We start from the raw sequence: 26762 nt of genomic DNA, 5'->3' as shown, positions 1-26762 counted from the left end.
CTGCTCCCATGATGAGGCTTTCCACTCCAGGACATCTGAGATGTCCAACTTCTTTTCTAACCAGGGCTTCCCCCCGACTTGGTCGAGCGAGCTCGCACCCGTATCTCTGCCATTTCCTGCACCTCCGCTCTCACCCCCACCCCTCCCAGACCCAGCAGGGATAGGGTCCCTGTTGTCCTCGCATTTCATCCTACCAGCCTACATATCCAACGCATCATTCTCTGCCACTTCCGCCATCTCCCACGGGACCCCACTATTAAGCGCATCTTCCCCTCCCCACCCCTTTCTGCCTTCCACAGGGACCGCTCTCTCCGTGACTCCCTAGTTCACTCCTCCCCCTGATATGTCAGTCCTCGGCCTCCTCCACTGCCAGGAGAATTCCAAGTGCAAACTGGAGTAACAGCACCTCATTTTCCATCTTGGAACCTTGCAGCCTAACAGCAGGAACATTGAATTCTCCCACTTTAGATAATCCCCACACCCCTTCCCCACAAGCTCCACCTCTCCCCCTCCCCCCCAACCACCATGCTTCTTCTCTTCCCTTTCCTAGCCTATCTCTTTTCTACCTTTTTTCCTCCTTACCTTTGACCCATCCCCCGGTGGATCTGCTCTCCCCTCCTCCCTGCACTATCTCTTACCTGCAGCTACCTATCACCGTCTTGTGCCCACCCCACCTCCCCTCTTTCATCCACCTATCACTGCTCTGCTATATTGGGCTTCCCCTTTTCCTATCTTTAGTCCTGAAGAAGGGTCCTGACCCAAAACGTTGACCGCCTGCTTTTCTCCACAGATGCTACCTGGTCTGCTGAGTTCCTCCAGCATCATCGTGTTTTTCATCTTGTTTTGATGGGGGATGTGTTTGAGTTTATCAAATCGCCAGCAGCTGATGAGACCGTTGGTGACATTACTATCAAGTGGCACAATTACCAAAAACCTAGTGACTGACTCCTAGTTTGGGTTTTGCCAAGACTTGGCTCCAGACTTCATCACAGCCTTGGTCCAGACGGTGGTGGGGTGGATGGAACTGCCCTCATCATTGTGTGTCACATCAAGGAGCTTTGTAAAAACCTCTTCAAGGAGAAATCAGTCCAATGTCTGGAGTCAGATCTTGTATAAAGGAAGATGGATGAGACCATTACAGGTCGATGAACCCAGCCCTGGACATCACCGCAGGGCAGTGACCCCAGCTCAGCCATCCTGAGCTGCTTCATCAATTGTTCATTCTTCCATCATAGGATCAGAAGTGGGGAGGTCACCAATGATGGCACAATATTGCATTCCATTCACACCTTTCAGCAAGTGAAATGGTCCATGCCAGCGTGCAGCAAGATCTAGACATGCAGATAAGTGGTAAGAAACATGAGTCCCACACAAATGCCAAGGGATGGCCATCTGGAACAAGGACTGTAAACACCTACACTTTACAGCGGTATTGCCAGCTCTGAGTCATCCACCATCAACGTTGTCCAGAAGTGTAGCTGTCCACCACATGTGTGCAGCGGGTGCCAGAGCAGGTCGGGAGCTTGACATCCTACACGGAATGTTTCACCTCCTGACTCTCCAAAGCGGTTCCACCACCTGTAAAGGAACTAGTCAGGAGTGTGATGGATTAATGCAACTGCAAGAACATCACCAGGACAAGGCAGCTGACAACTTCCATTAACCTATCCAGTACTGGCACACAGTGGCTGCTTTTTGTACATTATCCAAAAATACACAGCAGCTTCTGACTTAGGTACTTCAGGCAACATTAGGTGGTAGGGCTAGTACAGTGGCCGCCTCGCACCATCCACTGGCCTGGGTTCAATCCCGATCTCCTATGCTACCAATGCAGAATTTATATACTCTCCCTGTTACCTCATTTGCTTTTCTCCGGGTGTTCCAGTTTCCTCCCACATCCATAAGACGTTGGGTTGGTAGGTTACTTGGCCGCTGTAAATTGGCCCCCAGTGTGTGAGTGATCAGTAGAATCTGGGGGGATCTGATGAGAATGTGAGGAGAATAAAATGGGTTTAATGTAAATGGGTGCTTGATGGTCAGTATGGACTGAAGGGTGTATAATGACAGCACCTCCCAAACTTGTCATCTCTGCCATCAAGATGACAAGGATAGCAGGTGCATGGGATCACCATCACCTCGGTTCTCCTCCAACTCACCTCGGACTTGAAAACACAGCAGCAATCCATCAACCTTCACCAAATCTGAGTCCTGGAACCCCTGAGGCAACGACGCCTTTACCACGGTTCAAGGAATTGGCTTGTCACCTCCTCAAGGGTGATGATGGGTGTGTGTATGTATCGGCCCCTGCTGGTGACATCCACATCCTCTGAATAAATAGTTTTTAAAAATTGCATGCTCAAGAAAATGAGTGTCGGTGTAGAGCTCTAGTGATATCCTCAGCCATACATGTACCCAGCTCCCCGCACACACTGCACTGGCTTCATGCGCCCAACTCCCAACGTGTACCCAACATGTACCCAGCTCCCCGCGCACACTGGCAGGCCCAGGGCGCTGTGATTGCAGAGGGGGGTCACTAGTGCTGTATTCCATCCTCCCTTTCTGAAGTGCTGGGAAGTATGGGTGTCACATGGATTGTGGCCAAACAGAAGCAGCTCAGTTAATCCAAGTGATCCTCGTACCTGTGGTTCGACTTGATTTGACCTGATCACTGCAACTTTCTATTTACAGTTACAGGACAATGCTACGTTCTTCATAATTTGCAGAAGGAACCAAAATTGCTTTGTGAGGTACCACCACATCTAAACTGCTGCTTTAATATGGTGAAAAGCAGTCCATGTTACCCCTCTGACCAACATCTTACTTAATCCAAGAGTATGGTGAAATTCAATGTTACATCAAATTTACCAGCTGAAAATTGTTCGGCACAGTACCATATTTTTGGATCAATCACTTTCAAAGCTTTATTGCCTTATCTCAATTAAGTCAGTTACAGCCTTTGCCTCATCAGCTTTCAGCTTCAGGTAGCCTTAGTTACCTGAAAATAGACTGAAATGTACTTGACCACCCTAGAGCAGACCTAATATCAGATAACCTATGTACTTCCCGAGTATTTCTCAAAAAAGATTCTGAAGTCATCACTCATATACCAAGTCACAGCAAAATCAAATTTAGCAAGCTTTCAGAAAGGGCCCAGAAAAGACCCTCTCCTGAAATTTGCCATCATCTTGTTTTGACCACAGCTGTAGCTTACATAAGCCTGTGATGAATGCTACAGGTGGGGAGTGTTGTTGGAGAGGACATGTTTCAGCAGTTAACGTGCCTCAGTGATTCAGTAGATTCCTGGCACTATGCACACTTGGAATAAGACCACATGTACATGACCAATACCTTGGCAAGTTCACATTTGTTGGTCTTGCATTCAGTTGTCCAATAACTGTGAAGGGGAATGGTGCGTTTCAAGGACTAGAAACATTGCATGCGGGCTGTTGTTTGCTGATGCTGGAGGAACTTGGCAGGTCAGGCAGCACCTGTGGAAGGAAATGGACAATCAATATTCTGGGTTGAGACCATTCAGTCCAAATCTACTCCATCATCTTGTCTGTAGCCCCAGATTCCAGCATCTGCATCTCTTGTGTCTCCATGTTCTTAGCTGATGATTTGTGTGGTGGGCTCACGTGAGCTGCCTGCACTGAAAATGGACTGCTGTCATGCCTACCTTCTAAAATATCAGAAAAGAATACTGAGAACTTAACTGAGAAAAATACTGATGATTGATGGTGCATTGACAGCAGATTATGCTGCTGTCACACAGACCCAGGTTCAATCCTGACCTTGGCCGCGATCTGTGTGGAGTTTCAACGTTCTCCCAGCGACCCTGTGGGTTTCCTCCCAGATCCCAAAGACATGCAAGTTGATTAACTGGCTGCTGTGAATTACTCCCAGTGTACATGGATGCAAGGAGAATCAATGGGCATGTGTGAGAGGGATCACGTGGGGGAATGTAACTGATGGGTTGTTCTGACAGTTGACTCAAGATTGATGGGCTGAAAACAAAATCTCTTTTGCTCCAGTGTTTTGCAGTGAGGAGAAGAGAGTGGAGAACATTTACATCACGCCATTATGTTCCGCTGCAGGTGGACACCCCGGCCCAGGTATTTAGCCAACAATTCATCCCAACTCGTGAAACTTCTCCGTCCATTTAGAGCTTTGATGAAGTGGGAAGGATGAACAGGTCAAAGAAAAACAGGAATATTAAGTCATTAGGTTGAAGGAGGAGGGAGGGGCATCTGAAGGAGGAGCAGGGTTCACAATCTTCTACTGTGACAGAGGGATCATTGGGAACAACTCATATCTGGGGGGGAGGAGAGTGGGGGTGTGGCCAGAGCTTGGAGCAGGGCAGACCAACACATCTTGGGGGAATCAGTCAAAGGATCAGACCCCTCTCTCAGTCCCAATTTTACTGAACCTTCTGCTGGTTCTCGCTGGCTCCTTGACAGCTTTACCTGTGTGACTGAAATGCCCTGGGGGGTGTGTACACCATGAGTGAACCTTGTACTAAAGAAGTTCCCCAAAAGGTTCTGACAGGAGCCTCACTGACAGCCAAGTGTGAAAATGGCAATCAGCTGGAAATGTTGCTTTATTTTAGTTGCTGCCCTGCTCCTTTGCCGCTGGATGGGGAGAGTTAAAATGGAGATAAGAACTGCTGCAAGCCCCATCTCCATAGCAGACCAATCCATCTCCTTGGTGCCTTAGGACACTATGCTGTGGCAGCAGGTAGGGCAGTAGTGCGGTAGGAGTCAGCACCATCACTAGCAAAACACAGATGAGGTTGTAGACACTGAGGAGGATGTGATCCAGGTTGGAGGGGGAAACGGATAATGTAGAACCCACGCCTCAATGTTCTCTTTCAGCACTTCCACCACGCTCGAAGCGACCACTGTCCAGAGCCCCCTCCAGCGACTACGACCCATTTGCAGGGATGAAGACTCCTGGGCAGCGGCAGCTCATCACCTTACAGGAGCAGGTGAAGCTGGGAATGATCAATGTGGATGAGGCCCTCCTGCAGTTTAAAGAATGGCAACTCAACCAGAAACGCAGATCAGACTCATTCCGCTTCCAACAGGTATTTCAAACATGTTCATTGGCAGTACACTCTTAAGGGCGAGACCCTTAACAGTGTTGAAAAGCAGAGAGACTTTGGGGTGCAAGTTCATGGCTCATTGAAAGTGGCTACACAGGTAGATAGGGTGGTTAAGAAGGCTTATGGAATGCTTGCTCTCATTCATCGAAGTATTGAGTACAGGAGTCAAGAAGTTATGATGCATTTCTATAGAACTCTGGTTAGGCCGCATTTAGAGTATTGAATGCAATTCTGGTCACCTCACTGTAGGAAGGATGTTGAGGCTTTAGAGAGGGTGCAGAGGAGGTTTACTAGGATGCTGCCTGGATTAGAGGGCATGTGCTATCAGGAGAGGCTGGACAAACTTGGGCTCTTTTCTCTGGAGCAGAGGCTAAGGGGTGATCTGTTGGAAGTGTATAAAATTATGAGGGGCATAGATAGGGTGGACATGCAATATCTTTTTCCCATTATTGAGTGATCCAATGCATGCATTTAAGGTGAGAGAGGGGGTAGGTTCAGAACAGACATGAGGGGTACGTTTTTTACTCAGAGAGTGGTGGATGCCTGGAATGTGTTGTCTGATTGGGTGGTGGAGGCAAATTCATCGGGGGCTTTTAAGAAGGACTTGGATGGGCACATGAATGAGAGGAAAAGGGAGGGATATGGGCGTTCTGTAGGTAGGAGGGAATAGCTATGTTGGCACAACATTGTGGGCCAAAGGGCCTGTTCTGTGCTGTACTGTTCTATGTTCTAATGGACAGGGTTTCGACCTGAAACAGCAACAGTTCCTTACCTCCCACGGATGCTGCTCGACCTGCTGAGTTCTTCCAGCAGATTGTTTGTTGATGTTAATTGCCAATATGAGGAGAACATTCCTGCAAATGTTCTATTTGTGTTGGGATCATGAGTTATGCGTTCAACTGTTCTTTTGCTTTGATTTATTGTCATAAATTAATTGCATAATTTCACAAGCAGGAGTTGGCCATGTGGCCCTTGAGCTTCACCTTAATCAATTGAAACAAGATCAAAGTTGATGGGAATGTGGGGAGAACAAAACGGGGTTGATGTAATTGGATGCTTGATAGCTGGTGTGAACTCAGCGGGCCGAAGGACCTGCTGTATCTCCCTATGATCATGACCTTGTGCCTTGCCCACTTTCACAACTCATTAGAGGACATAGATTTAGGTTAAGGGGTAAGAGATTTAGAGGAGATCTGAGTGAGTACCTGGAATACATTGGCTGAGAGAGGGGTGGAAGCAGCATTTAAGAAGGGTCTAGATGAGCATGAAGGCTCTGGGCCAAGTGCTGGAAAGTGGGATTAAAACGCTTGGATGACCCCGGTCAGTGTAGGCGTGATGGGCCGAATCGCCTGTTCCCATCCTGTATGACTCTGCGATAGGGTAGGAATGAAAGAGAGAGTAAGTGACACCAGAGATCATGGTCCCAAGCGAAAGGAGGCAGCAATGGGCCAAGGCATAAGATTAGATTTGTACAGCACCAAAACAGATCCTTTGGCCTACCGTTACCATGCCAACCTTCAGGTACCTGTCTTTACAAACCCCATGTCACAGCACTCGGCCCATAACATACTATGTGTGGGTGATTCAAGTACTCTTGATTCTTGCAGAGGAGCTGTGACTGTGAGTGTCAGCATCACTCCCAGAAGGGTACGTTCAATGTTCAGTCTGGAAGGCTGCAATGCGCCCAGTTGGAAGAGACGTTATTCCTCGTGCTTGGGTTGAGTTTCACTGGAATAGTGCAGGAAATCAAGAAGAGAGGATAGAATGGGAGAGGGCTGCAGAATTAATGACACATTATTGGAGGCACAGCACTGTGGCACATTAGTTAGTGCTGCTGCCTCACATCTCCAGAGAACTGGGTTCAGTCCTAACCTCGGCTGCAGTCTGTGTGGAGTTTGCACATTCTCCCTGTGTTGGTTTCCACCAGATGCTCTGGTTCCATTCTACATTCTAGACATGTGCCAGGAGGTTAATCAGCTGGAATAAATTACCCTCCAGTGTAAGTAGGTGGCAAAAGGACCAAAGGGGAGTTAATGGGCACGTGTGTGGCAGGATCCCACCGAACAGTTCCTCAGCCTGCATTTGATCTCCCCCAGTGTTCAGGAGGCTACATTGTGAGCAGTGAATGCTGTAAACTGAACTAAATACAATCCCTGGTTTACTTGGAGTTGGATGTCCTGCAGTTGCCCAGAAAGAGCCATCAGAAAGGCAGGGGATATTGGCAGTGATTGAGGACTGAACCAGATTGTGCTACAGGACTTGGTTCGGGACCTTTGATGGGGAACCCACAGTTGAGGAAAATTGATGACGTATCAGAAGTGCTGATGGGAAGGGTGACATCAGAACAAATGCAATGGAATGAGCCTTACAGGAAGCAGAGTAGGAGGAAGCTGTGGGAGCCCGTAGTAGTGGAGCTCACCCATCCCCTGATGTGGTGACGGAGCAGAGGTAAAAGCTGGTGATGTTGGTGGAAACTGCCCCTGAAGTTAATGAAGTGTGCCATTTTGGGGTAAGAGCAGGATATAGCACGGATATAATTCACAATGTACTGGAGAAAGAGGTAAAGGAGAGGAGGTAAGCAGGACTGAAACAAGGAAGGCACCACTTGAACACAAGCAGGTTCACGTAACAGACTACTTTATTTGGAGGAAGTGAGTGGAGTCAAAGGAGAAGCTGCTCATTGTGGCAATGGGTTCAGCCAGGTGGAGGAGGGTGGTGGTGAGGAGACCGGATGGAACTCTAATCAAGGAAGAAGTAGAGGGTGCCCAGGCTCTCACTGACAGAACACTGATTTACCTAACCTTTCAGTTTAGCATTTGTCATTTAATATCTCCTGCCCTTCTCTATACATCTCCTGTTCTGGCTACCCTTCCTCACCTTCTCCACAACTTCAAGCTTCAACCTCAATCGTTGCAGTTCTGCAAAAGTTCCTTGACCTGAAATGTTAACTCTCCACATATGCTGCCTGACTGGTTGTGTATTTGACATGTTATTTTGTCCACTCCAACAAATGGAGACTGGATTGTCATAAAAACTCCTGTGGTCCATGAACATCCTTCACCTTGTTTAGCCTGGGAGGTTACACAGGGCAGCAGCAGTATCCCAGTGTGAGATCTAACCATGTTGTTATACCCACCAGGAAAACCTGAAGAAGCTGCGGGACAGTATCACACGCAGACAGAACGTCAAAGGACGACTCGGCAAACATCGAGGTGAGCTCCAGGCACGTCTGTCCATCACTGGTGAACACACAGTCATGGCTGTTTCTCTCCTATGCAGGGTGAATGTGTATCATGAGCAGCACATTTACCCATGGCAATTAAACCCATTCAACTACCAGCTGCTTTGAGGTGCTTAGCAGGACAATAGTTGGAATGGCTTTACATGGTAGAGTGAAGGAGTTCACTATTGTCACTGGTTTGGAACACACGTGATCAAGGCTGTAGAGAAGATGCAGAGAACTTTTTTACCACAGGAGGGGCTGTAGCTGTGAAAGGAGGCTAGACTTTGGACATGTTAGTTCTGATGGAGTCATAGTCATAGAATCATACAGCACGGAAACAGGCCCTTCAGCCCAGCTGGTCCATGCCAACCAAGATTCCTATCTAAGCTAGTCCCATTTGCCTGCATTTGGCCCACACCACTCTGAACCTTTCCTATCCATGTACCTGTCCAAGTACAAGTACCTTTTAAATGTTGATTTGTACCTGCCTCAACCACTTCCTCTGGTAGCTCATTCCATATACGGACCACCCTCTAGGTGAAAAAGTTGCCCCTCAGGTTCCTATTAAATCTCTCCCCTCTCACAAACCTATGTCCGCTAGTTCTTGATTCCCAACCCTAGGGAAAAGACTGTGTGCGTTCACCCTATATGCCCCTCATGATTTTATACACCTCATACTCCTACACTCCAGTGAAAACAGTCCCAATCTGCTCAACCTCTCTCCATAACTCAGTCTCTTGTGTACCGGTAACAGCCTCGTAAATCTCCTCTGCACTCTTTGCAGCTTAATGGCATCTTTCCTATAGCAGGGTGACCAAAACTGAACACAATGTTCGAAATGCGGCCTCACCAAGGTCTTGTACAACTGCAACATAACGTCCCAAGTCCTGTATTCAGTGCCTTGACCGATGAAGGCCAGTGTGCCAAAAGCCTTCTTCACCATTGATAGATCATCTGATAGATAAGTTCAAAATCAGGAAGAACTAAATGCATGCGAATTTAGTTACAAACTCCCTGACAATTTCTACCATAAACTGAAGATCAACAGCCAGGGTAACTGGGAGGTGAGAAGAAAAGCTGAGATATTGTTTGTTTATCCAGGAAATGCAATGGAATCCAAGCCAACAGCCTCATTCCCAGGGTAATGGGTAAATATTTGAAAGATAAGACTCTGGGAAAAGAACAGGGAGTTATGATTAGGTGGACAGTCGGTTGGCACAGTTTAGAAAATACCAAACTCTGAAATTCCAAGGTTGGCAGTAATTTTTAAATCTGTCTTCTTCGAATGGAATTGCAGGTCGATTAGTCTCTAAATTTAATATATTTAATATGAAAAACTTTGAAGGGCTCAATACACTCGGGGCTTCACAGAATCACTGAAAATTTCCAACACAGATAGAAATCATTTAACCCACTATGCTGGTCACTGCTCTTCAAGTACACATCCAGGTAATGTTTAAATGTGGCGACGATCTCTCCCTCCCCCACCCTTTCATGCAGTGAGTTCCAAACCCCCTCCACGCCCCAACCCTCTGGGGGGAAAATCTTTTGTTCATCTCCCCTCTAATCCTTCTACCAATCACTCTCAATATAGCGTTGGACTCTTCTGCTAAGGGGAACACCTTTTCAGTTTGCTCTATCAGGGCCCCACGTTATTTTACACACCTCAGGAAGTTGCCCCCTGACCTCTAGTTCCAGAAAAAATAACCCCAGCCTGTGTCATCTTTCCTCATAGCTACAGCTTTCCAATCCTGACAATATCCTTATAAATCTCCACTGGGCCCTCTCCAAAGCAGTCATATTTGTCCTGTAATGTGTAACCAGAACTGTGTGCAGTGCTCAAGCTGTGACCTAGGAAGTGAAAATAATAAAAACCTGCAGATGCTGAAAATCCAAAATAAAAACAAATAATTGCAGGAAACACTCCACAGTCCATGCAGCGTCTGTGGAGAGTGTGAAAGGTAATGTTCCAGATCCCAGACTCTTCATCAGAACTGGAAAAGACTGAGTTTTCAGCGGTGGGGGAGGGAGAGATAGAACAAAGGGAATGGTCCTGATGGGCTGAGACGCAATGATTTAAAGTGGCAGTTCAAAGTCCGTTGCAGCTTTGTCTGTGTATTGTGTTGCTGACAGCGGGGCTGTGAGATGTGCCCAGCAGGACAGACTGTCCTAAAGACAGAACAGAAAGAGAAAAAAACTGAGCCATAAAGATGACAGGCAGAAGTGGCCAGTCTGACAAAGTAATCTTGGTGTTTATTGTGCATACCTACACTGCTTCAGCTAATAAAGGAAACCAACTTGTGTATCTTTATAACCACTTTGTTGGCTGTGCTGCTACCTGAGGTGTGTGGCCATAGGTCCCTCTGTCCCTCAACGCCGTTGAGTATCCCCCTATTTGTTGTTTAGTTCCCTGCCTCATTGCACTACCCCTCCTGCATTCCCACACACTTCTGAGCACTTTTCTGTCCAACTGACCCATTGATTCCACCCCCCCCCCCCCCCCCCGATGCCTGAAGTTTTCCTCCTCACTCTCAACTATAGGGCCGATTTTTGTCTCAGATGCAAACTTCTTTCCTCTTAGATAGAAATCCAAATTCTTCACATAAATTACAAATGGCAAGGGAGCAGGACTAACCCCATGGATCCGTTACAAAAATATCCGCCAACCATTACCCCACACTTCATTCCACTGAACCAATTTTGATTCCATCTCCCTTGCATCTCATGGGCTTAATCCCAGTAACCATAAGCATAAACTACCAGACTCTTGTAAAAACCCACCTGCATCACTAATGTCCTCCAGGGAAGGAAGTCTGGTGTCCTTACCTGGTCTGGCATACGTGTGACTCCAGACCCACCAATGTGGTTAATTGCCTCCCGGTTCAAAGGCAGGTAAGGATGGACAATAAATTACCAGTGACATCCACAGTCTGTGAAGGTTTTTTTTTGACCAGTCTGCCATGTGGGATTAATCCTTGCTTTAATCCATTTAATCCTTGCTTTGATGTTATAGAGCTGTATATATTCTTGAGCAGTATAGATAGGGTAAATGCATTCAACTTTTACCCATGGTTGGGAATCAAGAACTAGAGGGGTTTAAGGTGAGAGGGGAGAGATTTAATAGGAAGTTGAGGGTCAACTTTTTCACCCAGAGGGTGGTCAGTATACAGAATGAGCTGCCAGAGGAAGTGGTTGAGGCAGGTACAATAACAGCTTTTAAAAGACTATTGGACGGGTACATGGATAAGTGAGGTTTGGAAGGTTATGGGCCAAACGCAGGCAAATGGGACTAGCTTGGATGGGCATCTTGGTCAACATGGACCAGTTGGGCCAAAGGGCCTGTTTCCATGCTGTGTGGCTGTGACTCTACGACTTTGTGTGGAGTACATCAAATGCTTTACTCAATCAACTATCCTTTGACCTCCTAAATAAAGTTATCAGGTTAGTCAGATGTGATCTTCCTTTAACCAATCTATGCTGACTGAATATCATTGATACTGTATGTGCCTTTCTGTGAGTGCTTTTCCCAAGATTTGCCCACTGTCACGGTTAAACTAACTGTCTTGCAGTTACTCAGTTTATCCTCCCTTTTTATGCAACGGTACAGAATCAACAGTCCTTCATTCCTCTGGCACTACTCCTGCAGCCAGGAAGGATTTTAGGATTATGGTCAGAGCGTTTGCATTTCCCTCTCTTCTTTTCACAGTCTGGGATGTATTTCATCTGGTCTGGCGATATATCTCAAAGATGCTAAACCTCTTATTATTTCTCGCTTATGATTAACCCCGATAAGATGCTTATTTCAAAAGGTCCCTAAGTGTTTTACACACACAAGAAATTATAGCAGTGATGTGTCAGGTGAAGAAATATTACAAGACAAAGTAATAAGACGTATGATAGGTTTGCGTGTTTTTGATGACGATGGCTGGAGGAAGAGTGCTGGCACTGGAATAGACCTTGCTCCTTGTGAGAGGTAAAATACCCTGTGAGTTCCGGATCATCGGAAGTGTGTGGGTCACTGATCACTTACCTTATCATCATCAACTCCTGTGGCATCTCATCCTGAAGAGACACAAGAGACTGCAGATTCTGCAATCTGGCGTTCCTGTTTATCTCCCTCCAGCCTTCACACTCCTCCCCTCCCATCTCTCTATCTCTCTCTCTCTCTCTCTATATATATATACATATATATCTCTCTCTATATCTCTCTCTCTATCTCTCTCTCTCTCTATCTATATCTCTCTCTATATCTCTCTCTCTATCTCTCTCTATCTATATCTCTCTCTATATCTCTCTCTCTATCGATATATCTCTCTCAATCTCTCTCTCAATCTCTCTCTCTATATCTCTCTCTCTATATATCTCTATACTATCTCTCTCTCTATATATCTCTCTCTATATATCTCTCTCTATATATCTCTCTCTATATCTCCTCTCTCTATATCTCTCTCTCTATATATATCTCTCTCTATCTCTCTATCTCTATCTCTCTCTCTATCTCTCTATCTCTATCTCTCTATCTCTCTCTCTATCTCTCTCTCTATCTATCTCTCTACCTCTCTCTATCTCTCTCTCTCTCTATATCTCTCTCTCTATCTCTCTCTATCTCTATCTATATATCTCTCTCTCTCTATCTCTCTATCTCTCTATCTCTCTCTCTATCTCTCTCTCTATCTCTCTATCTCTCTATCTCTCTCTCTCTATCTCTCTCTCTATCTCTCTCTCTATCTCTATCTCTCTCTCTATCTCTCTATCTCTCTCTCTCTCTATCTATCTATCATTCACCCGCCACTGCCCCCAACTCCACCTACTCCCCTCCCCTCCCTACCTGTCATCTTACACCGCTCCTCAGTCCACAATCACCTTGGACTCCTTTCTCACCACTCCCCTTCCCCTCTTGACACTGGCCATCTCCCCTCTTTGACCTGAAACGTCGACAGTTCCTCTCCTCCCACAGATGCTGCTCGACCCGCTGAGTTCCTCCAGCAGACTGTTTTGTTGCTGCAAGTCATCCTTTACCTCCTAGAGATTTCATGCCATTGTTAATTGTTCCTAATAAACACAACACTAAATTTAGCAACTTGGTGTAAATTATCATTCTGTTAGTGACAAGATAATTGCTAACGATTACCCAAGGTGTGACCAGTTAGTGAGCCTCATTCCTCCACATTGTGAATTGACCAATAAACCAATTCCAACTGTTATCTAGGATTTTGAACGCACCATTACTTTTTAAATGGAAAAGCTCAAAACTGATGATGCTTGAAATCTGAAATAAAAGCAGGAAATGCTGGCAATACTCTGCAAGTCAGGCAGCGGCTGCGGAGAGAAAAGCAGAGTTAGTGTTTCTGGCAAAGGGTTTTTACTGAAATGTTAACTCTGGTTTGCTTTCTACAGTTGCTGTCTGACCTACTGAGTGTTTGTAGCACTTTTGTTTTTACAGGGGATTGTATGTGTTGGGGAGGAGTCCAAAGTTGTCCAGGTGACACGCATACTTTTAGTTGTCTGAGAGAGGGCGGTGGGTGCTAGTTAATCAGAACTGATCTGTCCAGAAGTGCAAGAGGGAAATGAATGAGGGGACTGGAAGGAGGAGACTGCAGGCACTGAGGTGCAGGACACAGCAGTCTCTGGTTGAAAAGAATGATGGAAATATTCAGCAGATCAGATAGTTTCTGTGGAATGCCAAAAACTGAGGTAACGTTCTAGGTGGATGATCTTCAGAACTGGCCAGGAAAGACGGGTTATATTGATTTGTTGAATTCAGACCTGGGTCCTGAGGGCTGTATCAAGCTTCAATGGAAGGTGAGGGTCTGCTCCTCGACCTCACACTGGACTTCACTGGAAGCATGTAGGAGGCAAAGGCAGGGGTCAGAGTGGGCATCAGGAGCAGGCGTCAGGCCCTTCAACCCCCCCCACCATCATGGCTGATCTATGCTGGCCTCAAACCTCTGCCATTTCTGGCTACTACTCCTCTATTCCTCGGAGAACTCAAGTGTCAGACAACTTTTAATTCCTTACTTTTCCTTTGCCTCTTTTATTTTCTCAGTCCTTTGTTTCCTCTCTAATTTTCATTGTGTACTTGACGGATAGGAAAGGTTTAGAGGGACATGGGCCAAATCCAGGCAAATGGGACTAGCTCAGGAAGGTACCTTGGTCAGCATGGACGAGTTGGGCCGAAGGGTCTGTTTCCATGCTGTATAACCCCATTTTAATTCATCTCCTCCCTCTGTTTATTGCTCAGTCTTCTCCATTCCTCATTGTTTAATGAGCTGCACTAGTGCCCTGTTGGTCTAAGTTGTCTCCTTGCTATAACGTTAACAATTTCACCTCTGGTAAATCTCTGGGTAAAACATATTAAGATCTATACCAATGGGGCTTGCTGTAAGGTGGCCCAGAAAATCTAAAGCATAGAACGTTTAGCCTAATTCTTCAGTTTTAAACCAGAGTTTTTATCTTAGTACAGCATGAGGCATGATTCTTTTTAAAGGAGCTCCACTTTTACTTCCCATTAAAATTGAGTTATTGAAGCTAGTTTTTTCCCACCTGTACCTAGGTGCAGCAGAGATGGAAAAGCTGCTTGCATTTCCCAAAATGAATCTTCCAAACCATTTAATACACCAACTCTTAATCTGAACAACTTAATGTCAGTGATCATTGTGCACGTGTTTGTAATTGTAGATATTTCCTGTTGGAGGCTGGGTTACAAAGTGTTTTATTTGCAAAGCCTTTGATCCAGCACCATGTCAGACATGATCACCGCTATATATCAAGAGTATTAAAATGTAACTGTTGTGATGGCTACTTAGAGATGGAAATCACCCTTCCTGCACGACCACAAGACATTCCAGAGAGTAGCAGAGTGTGGAGTGTATGAAGCTAACCCCAGATTCATCCCGCCTTGTCCAGTCCGAGATGGGATACAACGGGGACAGTGGAATACAGGAAGCACATCCAGCACAGCAAGTATGAGCATGTTTGTGGAATATTTCGGCACATTCCGACACCTTTGGCTTTTCTTCGAATGATGGAGGTCAAATGCACTAAATTATGGGGTGCAGTGAGTCGGCACTTAGACACTCTCACAGCAGAGAGAGGACAACCCACATTGCCTCTGCTAACCTTAGAGGGTTGTAAATTATGTTTTGGTTCTTTAGATGTCACACCTTTCAATGTAGCTTCCCAGAGCACTATAGCCAACTCACATCTCGCATCGTCATAGTTTGCTTTATGTAGATTTAAGACCCTGGTTTCAGATTGAACTAAATCACTTCTGATCGTCCTTCCCTTCCGGTCATGTAATTACCAGAGAGATCGTCAACTAACCTTTCCTCATTGCACGATACCGGTTGTAAAATCACCTGTTCCCTTGTCGATTTCTCAACACACTGATCTCCTACACCTTCCATGAATTTGTTAACTCCACTCTTCTCCATGAATCATAGTCATCCACAAAGATCGTCTTACCGTTGTTATGTTTGACTCCACTTCTGAATTTACACCATACCCTACATTACCACTACTGTTTCGGGGACCTCTAGACAACTCCCAACAATGTTTTCTGCCCCTAGCTGTTTCTTACCCCTACTGCCTTTGTTCTGTTTTTTTAAATCAAGGCCACCCCAACTCCGTTTACATTTTGCTTCTCTTATAAAGGTTATGTATCCTGGAATATGTAATTCCCAATCCTGGTTACTTTGCAACAATGCCCCTGTGAAGATTTGTAGCTCACAACCATGTATTTCCAGTGGTGCCATTAATTATTCTACTTTAGTACAAGTGCTGTGTTTATTCAGATAAAGAACCTTCAGTTTTGCCCTTGTGCCACATTCCCTGTTCTGGCTTCAGTTGTTGTGCTCATGTCTCTACCCCTCTATCCCTTCCCAACACCCTCTGATTATCATTCCTCATTTTGCCAGCCTTCACCATCACCTTGTCCTTTCTCTAAAACTCTTAAGATTCGCCTTACAAGAGCACTGCACGCCACATTATTTATTTTAAAGCCTTATCTGCAGCCCAGTTGCGCACTAGTCCCAGCTCAATTTGTGAACATTGGAACAGGTCCCTCTTTCCCCAGCACTGTTGCCAGGGCCCCTTGAACTGAAACCCTTTTATCCCAAACCAGGCTCTGAACTTTCTGATTTTATTGACGCTTTTCCAGTTTGTAGGTGGCTAGATAGTAATCGGGAGATGATCACATTTCTTTTTAACTTGGGCCTTTCAGCAGAATCTCATCCATCACATCTAAATCATTGGTTCCCATGGACTGTGACAACAAGAGCTTTCCCCTTCCAGTTCCAAGGATAGAGCAGCAGGCAGACAACTTGGTCCTTGGGACCCGTGCTTGATGATGCAGAGAGCAGTATCTACCCCCACCCCTACAAATGCCCCATCCCCATCACATTTCCTTTCACTTTCCCCAGCTTGAATACATTTCCAATATATTTACATAGTCCTCCTGTTTGTGGGAACTTGTACATTTTATCTCTTGGGCTTTGAAAACTGAGGGTGAACTGATGATGAGGGACCAGATTATACAGGAACTTGGCAGAGAAGGAGTTGTCAGGAAAGACTGAAAAAGAGGGGTGCAAACTATCCAAAAATAACCACCAGTATTTCTAACGTAATCTCCAGCCAAGGAGCATCGGAAAAATCTTGCTCCAACATGATGAAATACTTTAATTGCTGAGTGATAAAGATCTAAGCTGCTTTCAAGCACCTTCTGAGAACGTAGTAGTTCTGTGAAACTTTAAAGATGATATATTCAAAATGTTAATTTCAGTTTGAATGCCTCCTCCTGAGCAGGGTTATAAAAACGCACTATCCATGTAAATCCCTCTGCTTTCGCATTGCATTAGTTGATTCAGGAGCTTGATGCATGAAAGTCTTGTGATATGTAGAACAAACACTATTCAAATTCTGCAAGAATTTTTATTTAATCTTCACTTAATTTTATATAAAATCAAAACAATGCAGTCCAGCTCTCCCTCCCTGAGCTGTTTTGGCAGAGTGGGATTTGGGTACTTTTGTATCCTTTGTCTAAAGTTCCTTCTGTGAATTGGCTCCCTTTCTAAATCACATCTTCTGTCTGTGCAGGTAGTCTCAGCAGCCGATCCAGTACTCGGAGTGTTTTGAGTTTAAGTAGTGGAGCGGAGGGCGACAATGAGGTAACTCTCACTTGAATCACAAACCCTCTTGGTTTGGAGTATTAGGGAGGCATTGCCAGCAAAAGGACCAAAAGTGTCGGTTACAATCGGACTTGTTCAGCCAGGAGTGATGGTCGGGGAGGGAGAGGGAGGAGTTGGAAGAGTTCGAGGAGGGGCTTGTGAAAATGGCTTAAATTCCTGGTGGCTACCAGAAGACTGACACAGGACTGAAGATTGAAGCAGCAGTCTGACGGCAAGGTTGAGAGGGACATCATGACTGCACAGTGTAGGTGACCCACGTCATTGGAAAGTGACTCCAGGGGACATCATTAGCTGAGTGAAAGGTGGGCTGTCCTGCTGGGACTCTGGAGGTAGTGGAATGCAAGCAGAGATGCTTCAGTTGAGAAAATGAGCAAAGGGCAGTGGAGGATGGTGTAGTCAACATGGCCACTGGGAGAATAGGCCGATAAGGCATAGTCCATCATTGTCACTGAGGAGGTCACTTTTGACCCTGAGAACATATTCTGAGATTGGTGATGGAGTGGGAGCTGAGGGTGGGTTCTTCAGGGTATGGGTGGTGGCAGCAATTTTCAAATGGAAGACACTGGACCTGAGAAGAGGGAACGGTCTCTGATATCCGTGCAGTGGGAATGGTGCAGAGGTTCAAAGGCAGATTTTGTGGTTGGAAAGAGTTCTGAGATGCTGGGATAGAGGTGGGAGAAAGATGGGGCGGGGAGAGGTTGGGTGAAGGTTGATTTCGTGGGGAAGGGGAAAGACAGCTGGAGGCATGGTTGACAAACAGTCAGGAGTACTGATTGTGACTTTGCACTCTCCCAACTGCCTGCAACTCCGGAATGAAAAATTCAGGAGGAAGGAGAGTTGTGTGGACCCACTGGTCTGAATGTAACCCGTATGGTTGTTACACGGGCAGGGCACAGAGATCCTGGCTTTTTACACTGTGTCGAGGATTAAACTGGGTGACTGGGAGAATATCCAGCGCCCTTTTAGCGTGACAGTCTACACAGGGTAACATCACTGAGACACCACCTCACTCTCCCTGTTTTACCTGCAGTCACCTAATGTTGTTTCTCCTTTGCTGTTTTCATTAACACAAGGACAACGAGCCAGTGACCTGCGGGCGTCTGAATCGACAGCGGCCACCAAGTTTACCACCTCCTCGAATTCCTCCCCGTGGACCAGCCAGGTATCTGCTGATGGCCAGTAGCGGCTCTGTAAACCAGTTAGCGTGGTGACATCTGAACTCCCAGCAGTTCTCTCAAGTTCAGCTAAAGACTCACCATTGCTCAGATCTGCGTTGTATATGGGACCCTCTCATAATTGTCCTCTATTCTGTGACTGGGATACACTTCATTGACTGGTCATAACCTTGATTAGGTGGTTGAGTTATTTAATTACAGAATGTAGGAATGAAGGGAGAAAAGCACTTTCCTTTGTACAGAAATTTCCGTGACCTCAAGCACTTCAGCTAATGCAGTACATTTGGAAGTGTAGCAACGTATAGACATACTGTGAGGAAGAGGGGCACATCCATACCAGAGACGTGAGCATAAGCATCCCGACCTACATCCCCCTGCACTAAGGAATGTTCCACTGGGCGGTACCATTCTTTAGATCTTCTTCCTCTGCTGGGTGCACAGGATGTCACGTCTCTAGTGCATGAGCAGAAAATGCTGGAAAACACTCAACAGGTCAGGCAGCATCTGTAGGAGGAGAAGCAGAGTCAATGTTTCAGGTCAATGATCCTTTGTCAGAACTGTGAAAGGGGGAAAGCAAATTGGTTTTGAGTTGGAGAGAGGATGGGGGAAGTGGATAGGACAAAGGAGATATTCCTGATAGGGTGAGGCCAGGGTTTCCTGTGGAAACAAGCTATAAACAAGGTCATCCAGTCAATGGGTTGTAACAAAGGAATGTAAATATGTGAAATGCAGAGCTACAGCACATGCCCAGCAGGTCAGGCTGTGCTAATGGAGAGAGAAAAACAGCCAGTATTGAGAGGGTTGACTTGCTGCAGAGATGGCTAGTTCTGTTATTGACAGAGAAGTTGTAGGATTCAATATCGAATCCTGAAGGCTACAACACGCCCAGGCAGGAGAGGGCGTCCTGTCCTTCAAGCTTACGTGGAGCTTTGTTGAAGCAGTGCAGGAGACCACAGACTGAGAGGTCAGGGTGGGAGAGGGCTGGGGATTAAAGCACTGGCAGTGGTCAAGGGATCTGTCCACTTTGGTGGTGGGGCAGCCATGGTTCAGGAAGGCAACTTGGAGGCACTAGTGTGGACGGTCTTGGCTTCAGACCAGATATAATGGAGACAGAGGAACTGGTAGAATGGAATGGAGAGTTTACAGGAGGCCGAGTGGGAGGATGTCTAGAGTTGTACAGCAGAGAAACAGGCCCTTTGGCCCAACTGGTCCATGCCGACCAAGATTCCCATCTAAGCTAGTCCCAGTTGCCTGCATTTGGCCCATATCCCTCTAAACCTTTCCTATCCATGTACCTGCCTCAACCACTTCCTCTGGCAGCTCATTCCATGTACTGACCACTCTCTGGGTGAAAATGTTGTCCCTCAGGTTCCTATTAAATCTCACCCCTCTCACCTTAAACCTATGCCCCCTTGTTCTTGATTCCCTAACCCTGGGAAAAAGACGGTGCACATTCACCCTATCTATGCCCCTCATGATTTTATACACCTCTATAAGATCACCCCTCATTCTCCTACACGCCAGTGAAAGAAGTCCCAACCTGCTCAACCTCTCTCTATAACTCAGTCCCTCGAGTCCTGGCAACATCCTCGTAAATCTCCTCTGCACTCTTTCTAGCTTAATGGCATCATTCCTATGGCAGGGTGACCAGAACTCAACACAATATTCCAAATGGTTACTTGAGATAGCTGTAGGTGTCTGCGGCAGATGTTGATGCTATTCCATCCTCATCTCCCGTGTCCCTCCATCAGTCTCATGAAACCACTGTCATGTCACTGGTTGGGAATGCTGCTGTGTGCACAGTGTCTTCTGTGTCTCCTACGTTACAGGAATGAGCAGACTCAAAACTAGATCTGGTTCATCCTGAGGTCATGAGAATTGCTATAGAAATGGCGTAGGGCCAGTAGGGGAGAGGGCGAGGGTAGGTGTGCAGCGAGAGTTCAGGCTGAGGGGATATTTGGGAATATAGAGGGTGTGGGGAATTGTTAAGTGGTGGTGTGGTGTTATCAGAAGCCAGTGGCAGTCAGTGACAGATGAGCAGAGCTCACAGTGTGCAGCAAGGGGTCCAGTTAACAGATTTTTAGTGGGGCTAATGTCACAACAACTGCAGGCTTGTAAAACTGTAAAACTCCAGTCTTGGCACCCTTGTGACTTCCATGGTGCTGGACGGCCAGATGTTCCGGACTATGAGGTGTTACTGTAATAGCCCAGCAGACTTCTATTTCACTGTTTTTGCATGATAATAAATGTTCCAGTGAATTTGGTGAGGTTAAAGGGAGCAGGAAGTATGCAAACACTCCAGACACCAACTCTGGACACAAACCCACCCACAATTTCCTGATCCCTGGTGTTCTGGACCCTGACCCCGGCTTCGGCTGTGCACACAGCCGACACTCCAGAACCCCGGCTCACATTCCAAACCAATGAGTCAGATACACAGAAACAGACCATTCGGCCCAACTGGTCCGTGCTGACCAAGATGCCATCTAAGCTGGTCCCATTTGCCGCGTTTGGCCCATATTCCTCTAAACCTGTCCTATCTGTGTACCTGTCCAACTGTCTTTTAAAAGTTGTTCCTGCCTCAACCACTTCCTCTGGCAGCTTATTTCACACACGTACCACCCTCCGTGCGGGAAAAAAATGCTGCCCCTCAAGTTCCTATTAAATTTTTCCCCTCTCACCTTAAGTCTGTGCCCTCTAATTCTTGATTCCCCAACCTTGCAAAAAAGACCACTCCAAAGAATGAAGTCCAGCCTGTCCAACCTCTTCCTATAACTCAGTCCCTCAGGTCCTGGCAACATCTTTGTAAACCTTTTCTGTAATCTTTCCAGTTCAATAACATCTTTCCTGTAACAGGGCGACCAAAACTGAACACAATACTCCAAGTGCTGCCTCACCAATGTGCAATTGCACCATGACCTCCCAACTCTTATACTCAGTACCCTAACTGATGAAGGCCAGTTTGCCAAAAGCTGTCTTCACCACCCTGTCTCGCTGTGACTCCACTTTCAGTGAACCATGTACTTATACTCCAAGGTCCCTGTGTTCTACAACACTCCCCAGGGCCATACCATTCTCTGTGAAGGTCCTACCTTGATTTGACTTTCCAAAATGCAACACCTCCCACTTACCTGAATTAAACTCCATTTGCCGCTCCTCGGCCCACTTACCCAGCTGATCAAGATCCCCCTGTAATTTTAAGAAACCTTCACTGTCCACTATACCACCTACTTTAGTGTCTGAGTGAGCCAGATGCCAGAACTTCTGAACAACTGGATGTTGGATTATGAGAGTCTTATTGGTACTTAGCAGGTGAAGCTTCATCTGTGGAGAGGGAAATGGATTGAATTTGTGTTTGTTTTCCATCAGCGCGGGATTCGGCCGTTGTCGCGACCTTCCAGCCGTGGGATTCCACCACTAACCCTGTGCTTGTTCTGTAGGAGTCCAAACCAACCATCAGCAAAGCCGGCTTCTGCTCCTCCAGTGCCACCTAGAGGCCGATAGTCACATCTCAAGGACAACAGGATCTTCTGCATGAATCATCAAACATGCAACACACCTGAACCACCTGGGACAAGAAGTGTGGTTAATTCCAAGTTTTACACCTTTACAACTTGTGCTAAACGTCTGCTGCACTATTGTTGACACAACCATGTAGGACATCTCCGAGAATGTCAGTGTATTTATTTGAATCTAGATGTGAACTACCAAATTACTCATTAAAACCATGGAAACGAAGCAGAGAGCAGCTACTTTACACCAAGTGCAATGAGACTGTGCTTGTCCGAGTCTCAAATGAGCAACCAATTCCCTACTTGACCCTGTGTGGTGCAATGGCCACTTTTGTAGGAAAGTCGAACAGATTGAACACGCATCGATTCTGCATTCAAGAAGAATCCATTGAGCATTTAACAATTTACATAACAAATGATGAACTATTGGAAAGTTGAGGGTTGTGGGAAACAGGCAGGAAAGTGGAGCTGAGGCCAAAGTCAGATCAGTCACGTTATTGAATGGCGGAGCAGTCTCGAGGGGCCGAATGGCCTACTTGTGCTCCTATTTCTATGTTCTTATGATATTTAGCTGAATAATTTTGCATGGTACAATCATGAAGATCTTCCATCTGCTCCTGTTTCATGACAGAAGTGTAGATGGTTCCTCAATCCAGTTATTCCCAGAGGAAATCTTTGGCAGGGCAACTCAAGAAGTCCTGAGTCTGTCTGAGAGATTTAGGCAAAATCACCCTTAATATGTAAACCTCTCTCAGCAATGCCTTTTGCCAAAGGATAAATGAAAACCTGTATAGCAGCCCTGAGTATGAGGATTGATACCCCCCAGCATCAGGGTTAGGGAGATAGCAACTGCACAGTGATCTTTTCCTAAGTACCTTTATCAGGTACCTTTTGGAGCACTGATCGGGGTAGAGCGGGCCAGCAGATCCGGTCTGTTGCTGCATTATACGCATTCCTTTCAGCAAGAAACAACACTCCTCGTTCTGATGCTCCCCTTTGTGATCTGTAAGCCCCTGACCAGTAATATACCCTGCTCCACAATTCTTGCCCCACCCCAGTACCATCAGGTGAATATGACTGATTTCAGTGCTTTCAGTGCCACTGGTAACTGTGCATTTCACTGATTTACACTTTGAAGTCTATGCAAAGTGCTTTAGATTCTGGACTAACTTGTCTGTAGTGGGAGGAAGATTTATTTCTCGGTTCATGGTCTGATTTGCTGCATTAACACATCCCATACAACTGGATTTTTTCTGTAATCTGAATAATTTTTGCTGTAAAATACAATCGTCTTTGTAAAATATTTATATGAAGCATTTCATTTTGGGGCTCTAGCAATGTTTTGTCTGTTAATTTGGTGCTCGGTTAGGAGAGAGATGTGAGTTAGACAGTAAACGCCCTCTCCCCTACCCTGCAAAGTGCCTATGCCTCAGTCTTGCAAGAGTATCCCCACTGGGACAATGAGGGGTGTCCCTGTCTCCTCCACTTGCATCCTGTGAGTTTGCCTGGCTGGTGCCACCAGTCTCATTGTTTGTCAGTAAGTCTACCCAAGAGATCATCAGGTAAGGGTGGAGAAGGAAATGAGTACACAGGAGAGAGAGTGAATCAACAGCAGGCGTGGTGACTGTTTCACACAGTGGTTGGATTCAGAGGGCATTTAATGAGAGAGATTGTGGTGAGTTCTGCTGGTACAATGTTTTTGAAATAAGTGTTATTTTCATTACGTGAGATTTTGTTTATGAATGTTTAAACAACTGTATGCTCTAATGATCAAATTAACATTCACCCTGAGGCGCACTGCTGTCTTTTTTTTATTAATTCATGTGATGTGATCACCACTGGCAACATATCGCCCTCTCAGTTGTCTTTGAGGTTGGTGAGCTGACACCTTGATTGCAGGGGACGTGGTAGTACACTGACCAGTGCTGCTGCCCCACATCTCCAGGGACCTACGCTCGATCCTGACCTCGGGTGCTGCATGTGTGGAGTTTGCACGTTCTCCCTGGGACTGTGTGGGGCTCTCCTGGGTACTCTGGTTTCCTTCCAAGTCCCAAAGACTTGTTACTACATTAATTGACTGCTATAAATTACCACTGAGTATAGGTTAAAAGGGATGAGCACGTGTGAGAGAGTAAGTTGCAGGGATACAGGGAAATGAGGGGAGGGAGAATGAGGTAAATGGGAATTACTCCCCAAGAGCCAGTGTGGACCCAGTGGTACCTCTCGTGTCATTATAACTGCTGCAGTCCAGCTGGTGAAGATACTCCTGCACTTCTAACAGTCAGAGTGTTTCAGAATTTTGACCCAGTGACAATGAAGGACTATTTAAGGTTATGCTGGTGTGTGACTGTACAACTCACAGCCATTTGGTTCATCGATTAAGAATCTATGAGGGGGAGAACAGGTTGGAGGGAAGTGTGGGGGAATGAGACATGGGAATAAGCTGACAGCTGGCATAGACTCGATGGGCTAAAGGGATCCTTCTCAGTCATAAAATATGGGACCCATGGAGCAGCTTGGTGGGCAGGGTGGTTTGCACACACCTGTTGACCTTCTCCTTCGAGGCAGTCGGAGGTCACAGGCTGGCCAGGTGAGGGAGAAGCTGTGGCGAGTTGTATCTCCGTGGAAGGAAGAGGTGACAGCTGCAGGACAGCTCACTGCGTAAGGTGGCAGAGGCGATGCTATTTAAGCCTTCCCCTGAATTACTTCAAGGTTTCTGTATGTTGCTGGAGTTACACTCATCCAAGCAGAGCCAGGAGTACTCTCCCGTGCTCCTGACCTGTAGCTGGTGGGAAAGCGTCAGGAGATGGGCTCCTTGCTGCAGGATACCCAGCCTCTGACCTGCTCCTGTAGATGTGGCATTTATGTGCCGAGTTCTTTTAGATTTCTGGCCACTGGTGACCCCTGGTGTTGATTTGATGATGGTAATTGCATAGAATGTGGTTAGACTTTGTGCACTTTATCTTCCTGTGTGGTCTGACAGAATCTGACCTTTAAATGGAACATATTATGTTTTGATATTGTTCTGTGCACCAGTGTTAAGTGATTTGAAAATACACAAATATTGTCAAATCTATCTGAAAATATGGACTTTAATCACAATGTTGCAGTCTTAGGAATTAAAGTCATGTATTTGAGCAGAACAATGTGATCCATTACTTGTAGTTTCATGCACTTTCAAGAACAAGCCAAGTGTAGACTTTCTCTGCACACTTTCCGAAGAGGAACTGTCTGTGCCATCCACAGGGATGAGGATCTCTTTACACTTTTCTCAGGAAACATGATCGGTCCAGGACTGGTAATTCCTGGTCTATAGAAGTCATAAAGCAAGATATACATTTTAGATGGGCAGGAACTGAGATGTACAGAGGATGTGTCCAATGTGCTCCATTGTGGATCCAACTAGGACAGAAGGGGTGCCTGTCCCTCAGCAGCAGAGCTGTAGTTCAGCATGACCATCTGACCGTGAGCTCAAGGAGCTTGCAGGCGTCTGTGTGCTCATACGTCCACAAGCTCCCTGCAGCCTTCTCCCGCACTTGTCCTTCAGGCCCTCTCGCCCTCCAGACCTGCTTAACATCTAATCCTGTGAGCTTTTGGGTATTGTTCTCACAATCTTTGGCTCTGTGCCAGTATTTGTCCGGTTAGGCTACTGTCCCACAGTGCTCAGTGAAGTAGATAACATGTAAAAATATGTTTTCTTTGTATGTGCTATTGTCAAGGCTGCCTTCACTGCTCAGGTCTATTAGAGTCAGAGTTATACAGCATGGAAACAGACCCCTTGGCCCAACTCAGCCAAAAGTGTCCACCTGAGCCAGTCCCATTTGCCTGCGTTTGGCCCACATCCCTCTGAACCTTTCCTATCCGTGAACCTGTCCAAATATCTCTTAAACGTTGTAATTGTACCCGCCTCTACCACTTCCTCTGGCAGTTCGTTCCATACACACCCACGACCCTCTGTGTGAAAATGTTGTCTCTTAGGTCCTTTTTAAATCTTTCCCCTTAAACCTATGCCCTATATCCTCTGAAAAAGACTGTGTAGATGCCCCTCATGATTTTATATACCTTTATAAGGTCACCCTTCAGTGTCCTGCACTCCAGGGAAAACAGTCCCAGCCTATCTGGGCTCTCCTTATAACCCAAGCCCTCCGGTCCCAGCAACATCCTAGTGAATCTTTTCTGTATGCTCCCCTGCTAAATGACATCCTTCCTGTAGCCATGCAACCAGAGCTGTACACAATACTTCAAATGTGGTCCCATCAACAAACATCTTGTCCAGCTGCAACATTACATCCAACTCTTGTACACGATGCCCTAACCGAAGAAGGCAAGCATACCAAACATCTTCACCACCATGTCTACCTGTTTCACCACTTTCAGGGAACTATGTACTTGAACCCCGAGGTCTCTCTGTTCTACAACACTCCCCAGGGCCCTTCCATTTACTGTGTAAATCCTGCCCTGGTTTAACTTACCAAACTGCAACAGTTTGCATTTGTCCGAGTTAAACTCCATCTGCCATTCCTTGGCCCACTTTCCCAGTTGATTTGGGTCCTGTTGTAATCTTAG

General features: G+C 46.2%; 1 protein-coding gene across 1 annotated transcript in view; it reads left to right on the top strand.

The window, feature by feature from the left end:
* Positions 1-25328, top strand: part of LOC127584739 (phosphoinositide 3-kinase adapter protein 1-like) — a 112487-nt gene extending 87159 nt beyond the window's left edge. Inside the window, 6 exon segments of the mRNA XM_052041655.1 lie at positions 4032-4112; positions 4872-5083; positions 8241-8313; positions 17418-17488; positions 18583-18671; positions 22125-25328. Of these exon segments, the coding sequence (XP_051897615.1) occupies positions 4032-4112; positions 4872-5083; positions 8241-8313; positions 17418-17488; positions 18583-18671; positions 22125-22188 (590 nt within the window). The 3' untranslated portion in view covers positions 22189-25328.
* The last annotated feature ends 1434 nt before the right edge of the window (positions 25329-26762 follow it).

This window comes from Pristis pectinata, chromosome 30 (assembly GCF_009764475.1).
Source record: "Pristis pectinata isolate sPriPec2 chromosome 30, sPriPec2.1.pri, whole genome shotgun sequence".
Classification (NCBI taxonomy): domain Eukaryota; kingdom Metazoa; phylum Chordata; class Chondrichthyes; order Rhinopristiformes; family Pristidae; genus Pristis; species Pristis pectinata.
The sequence above is the reverse complement of the archived record's forward strand: the minus strand, read 5'-3'. Positions and strand labels throughout refer to the sequence as shown.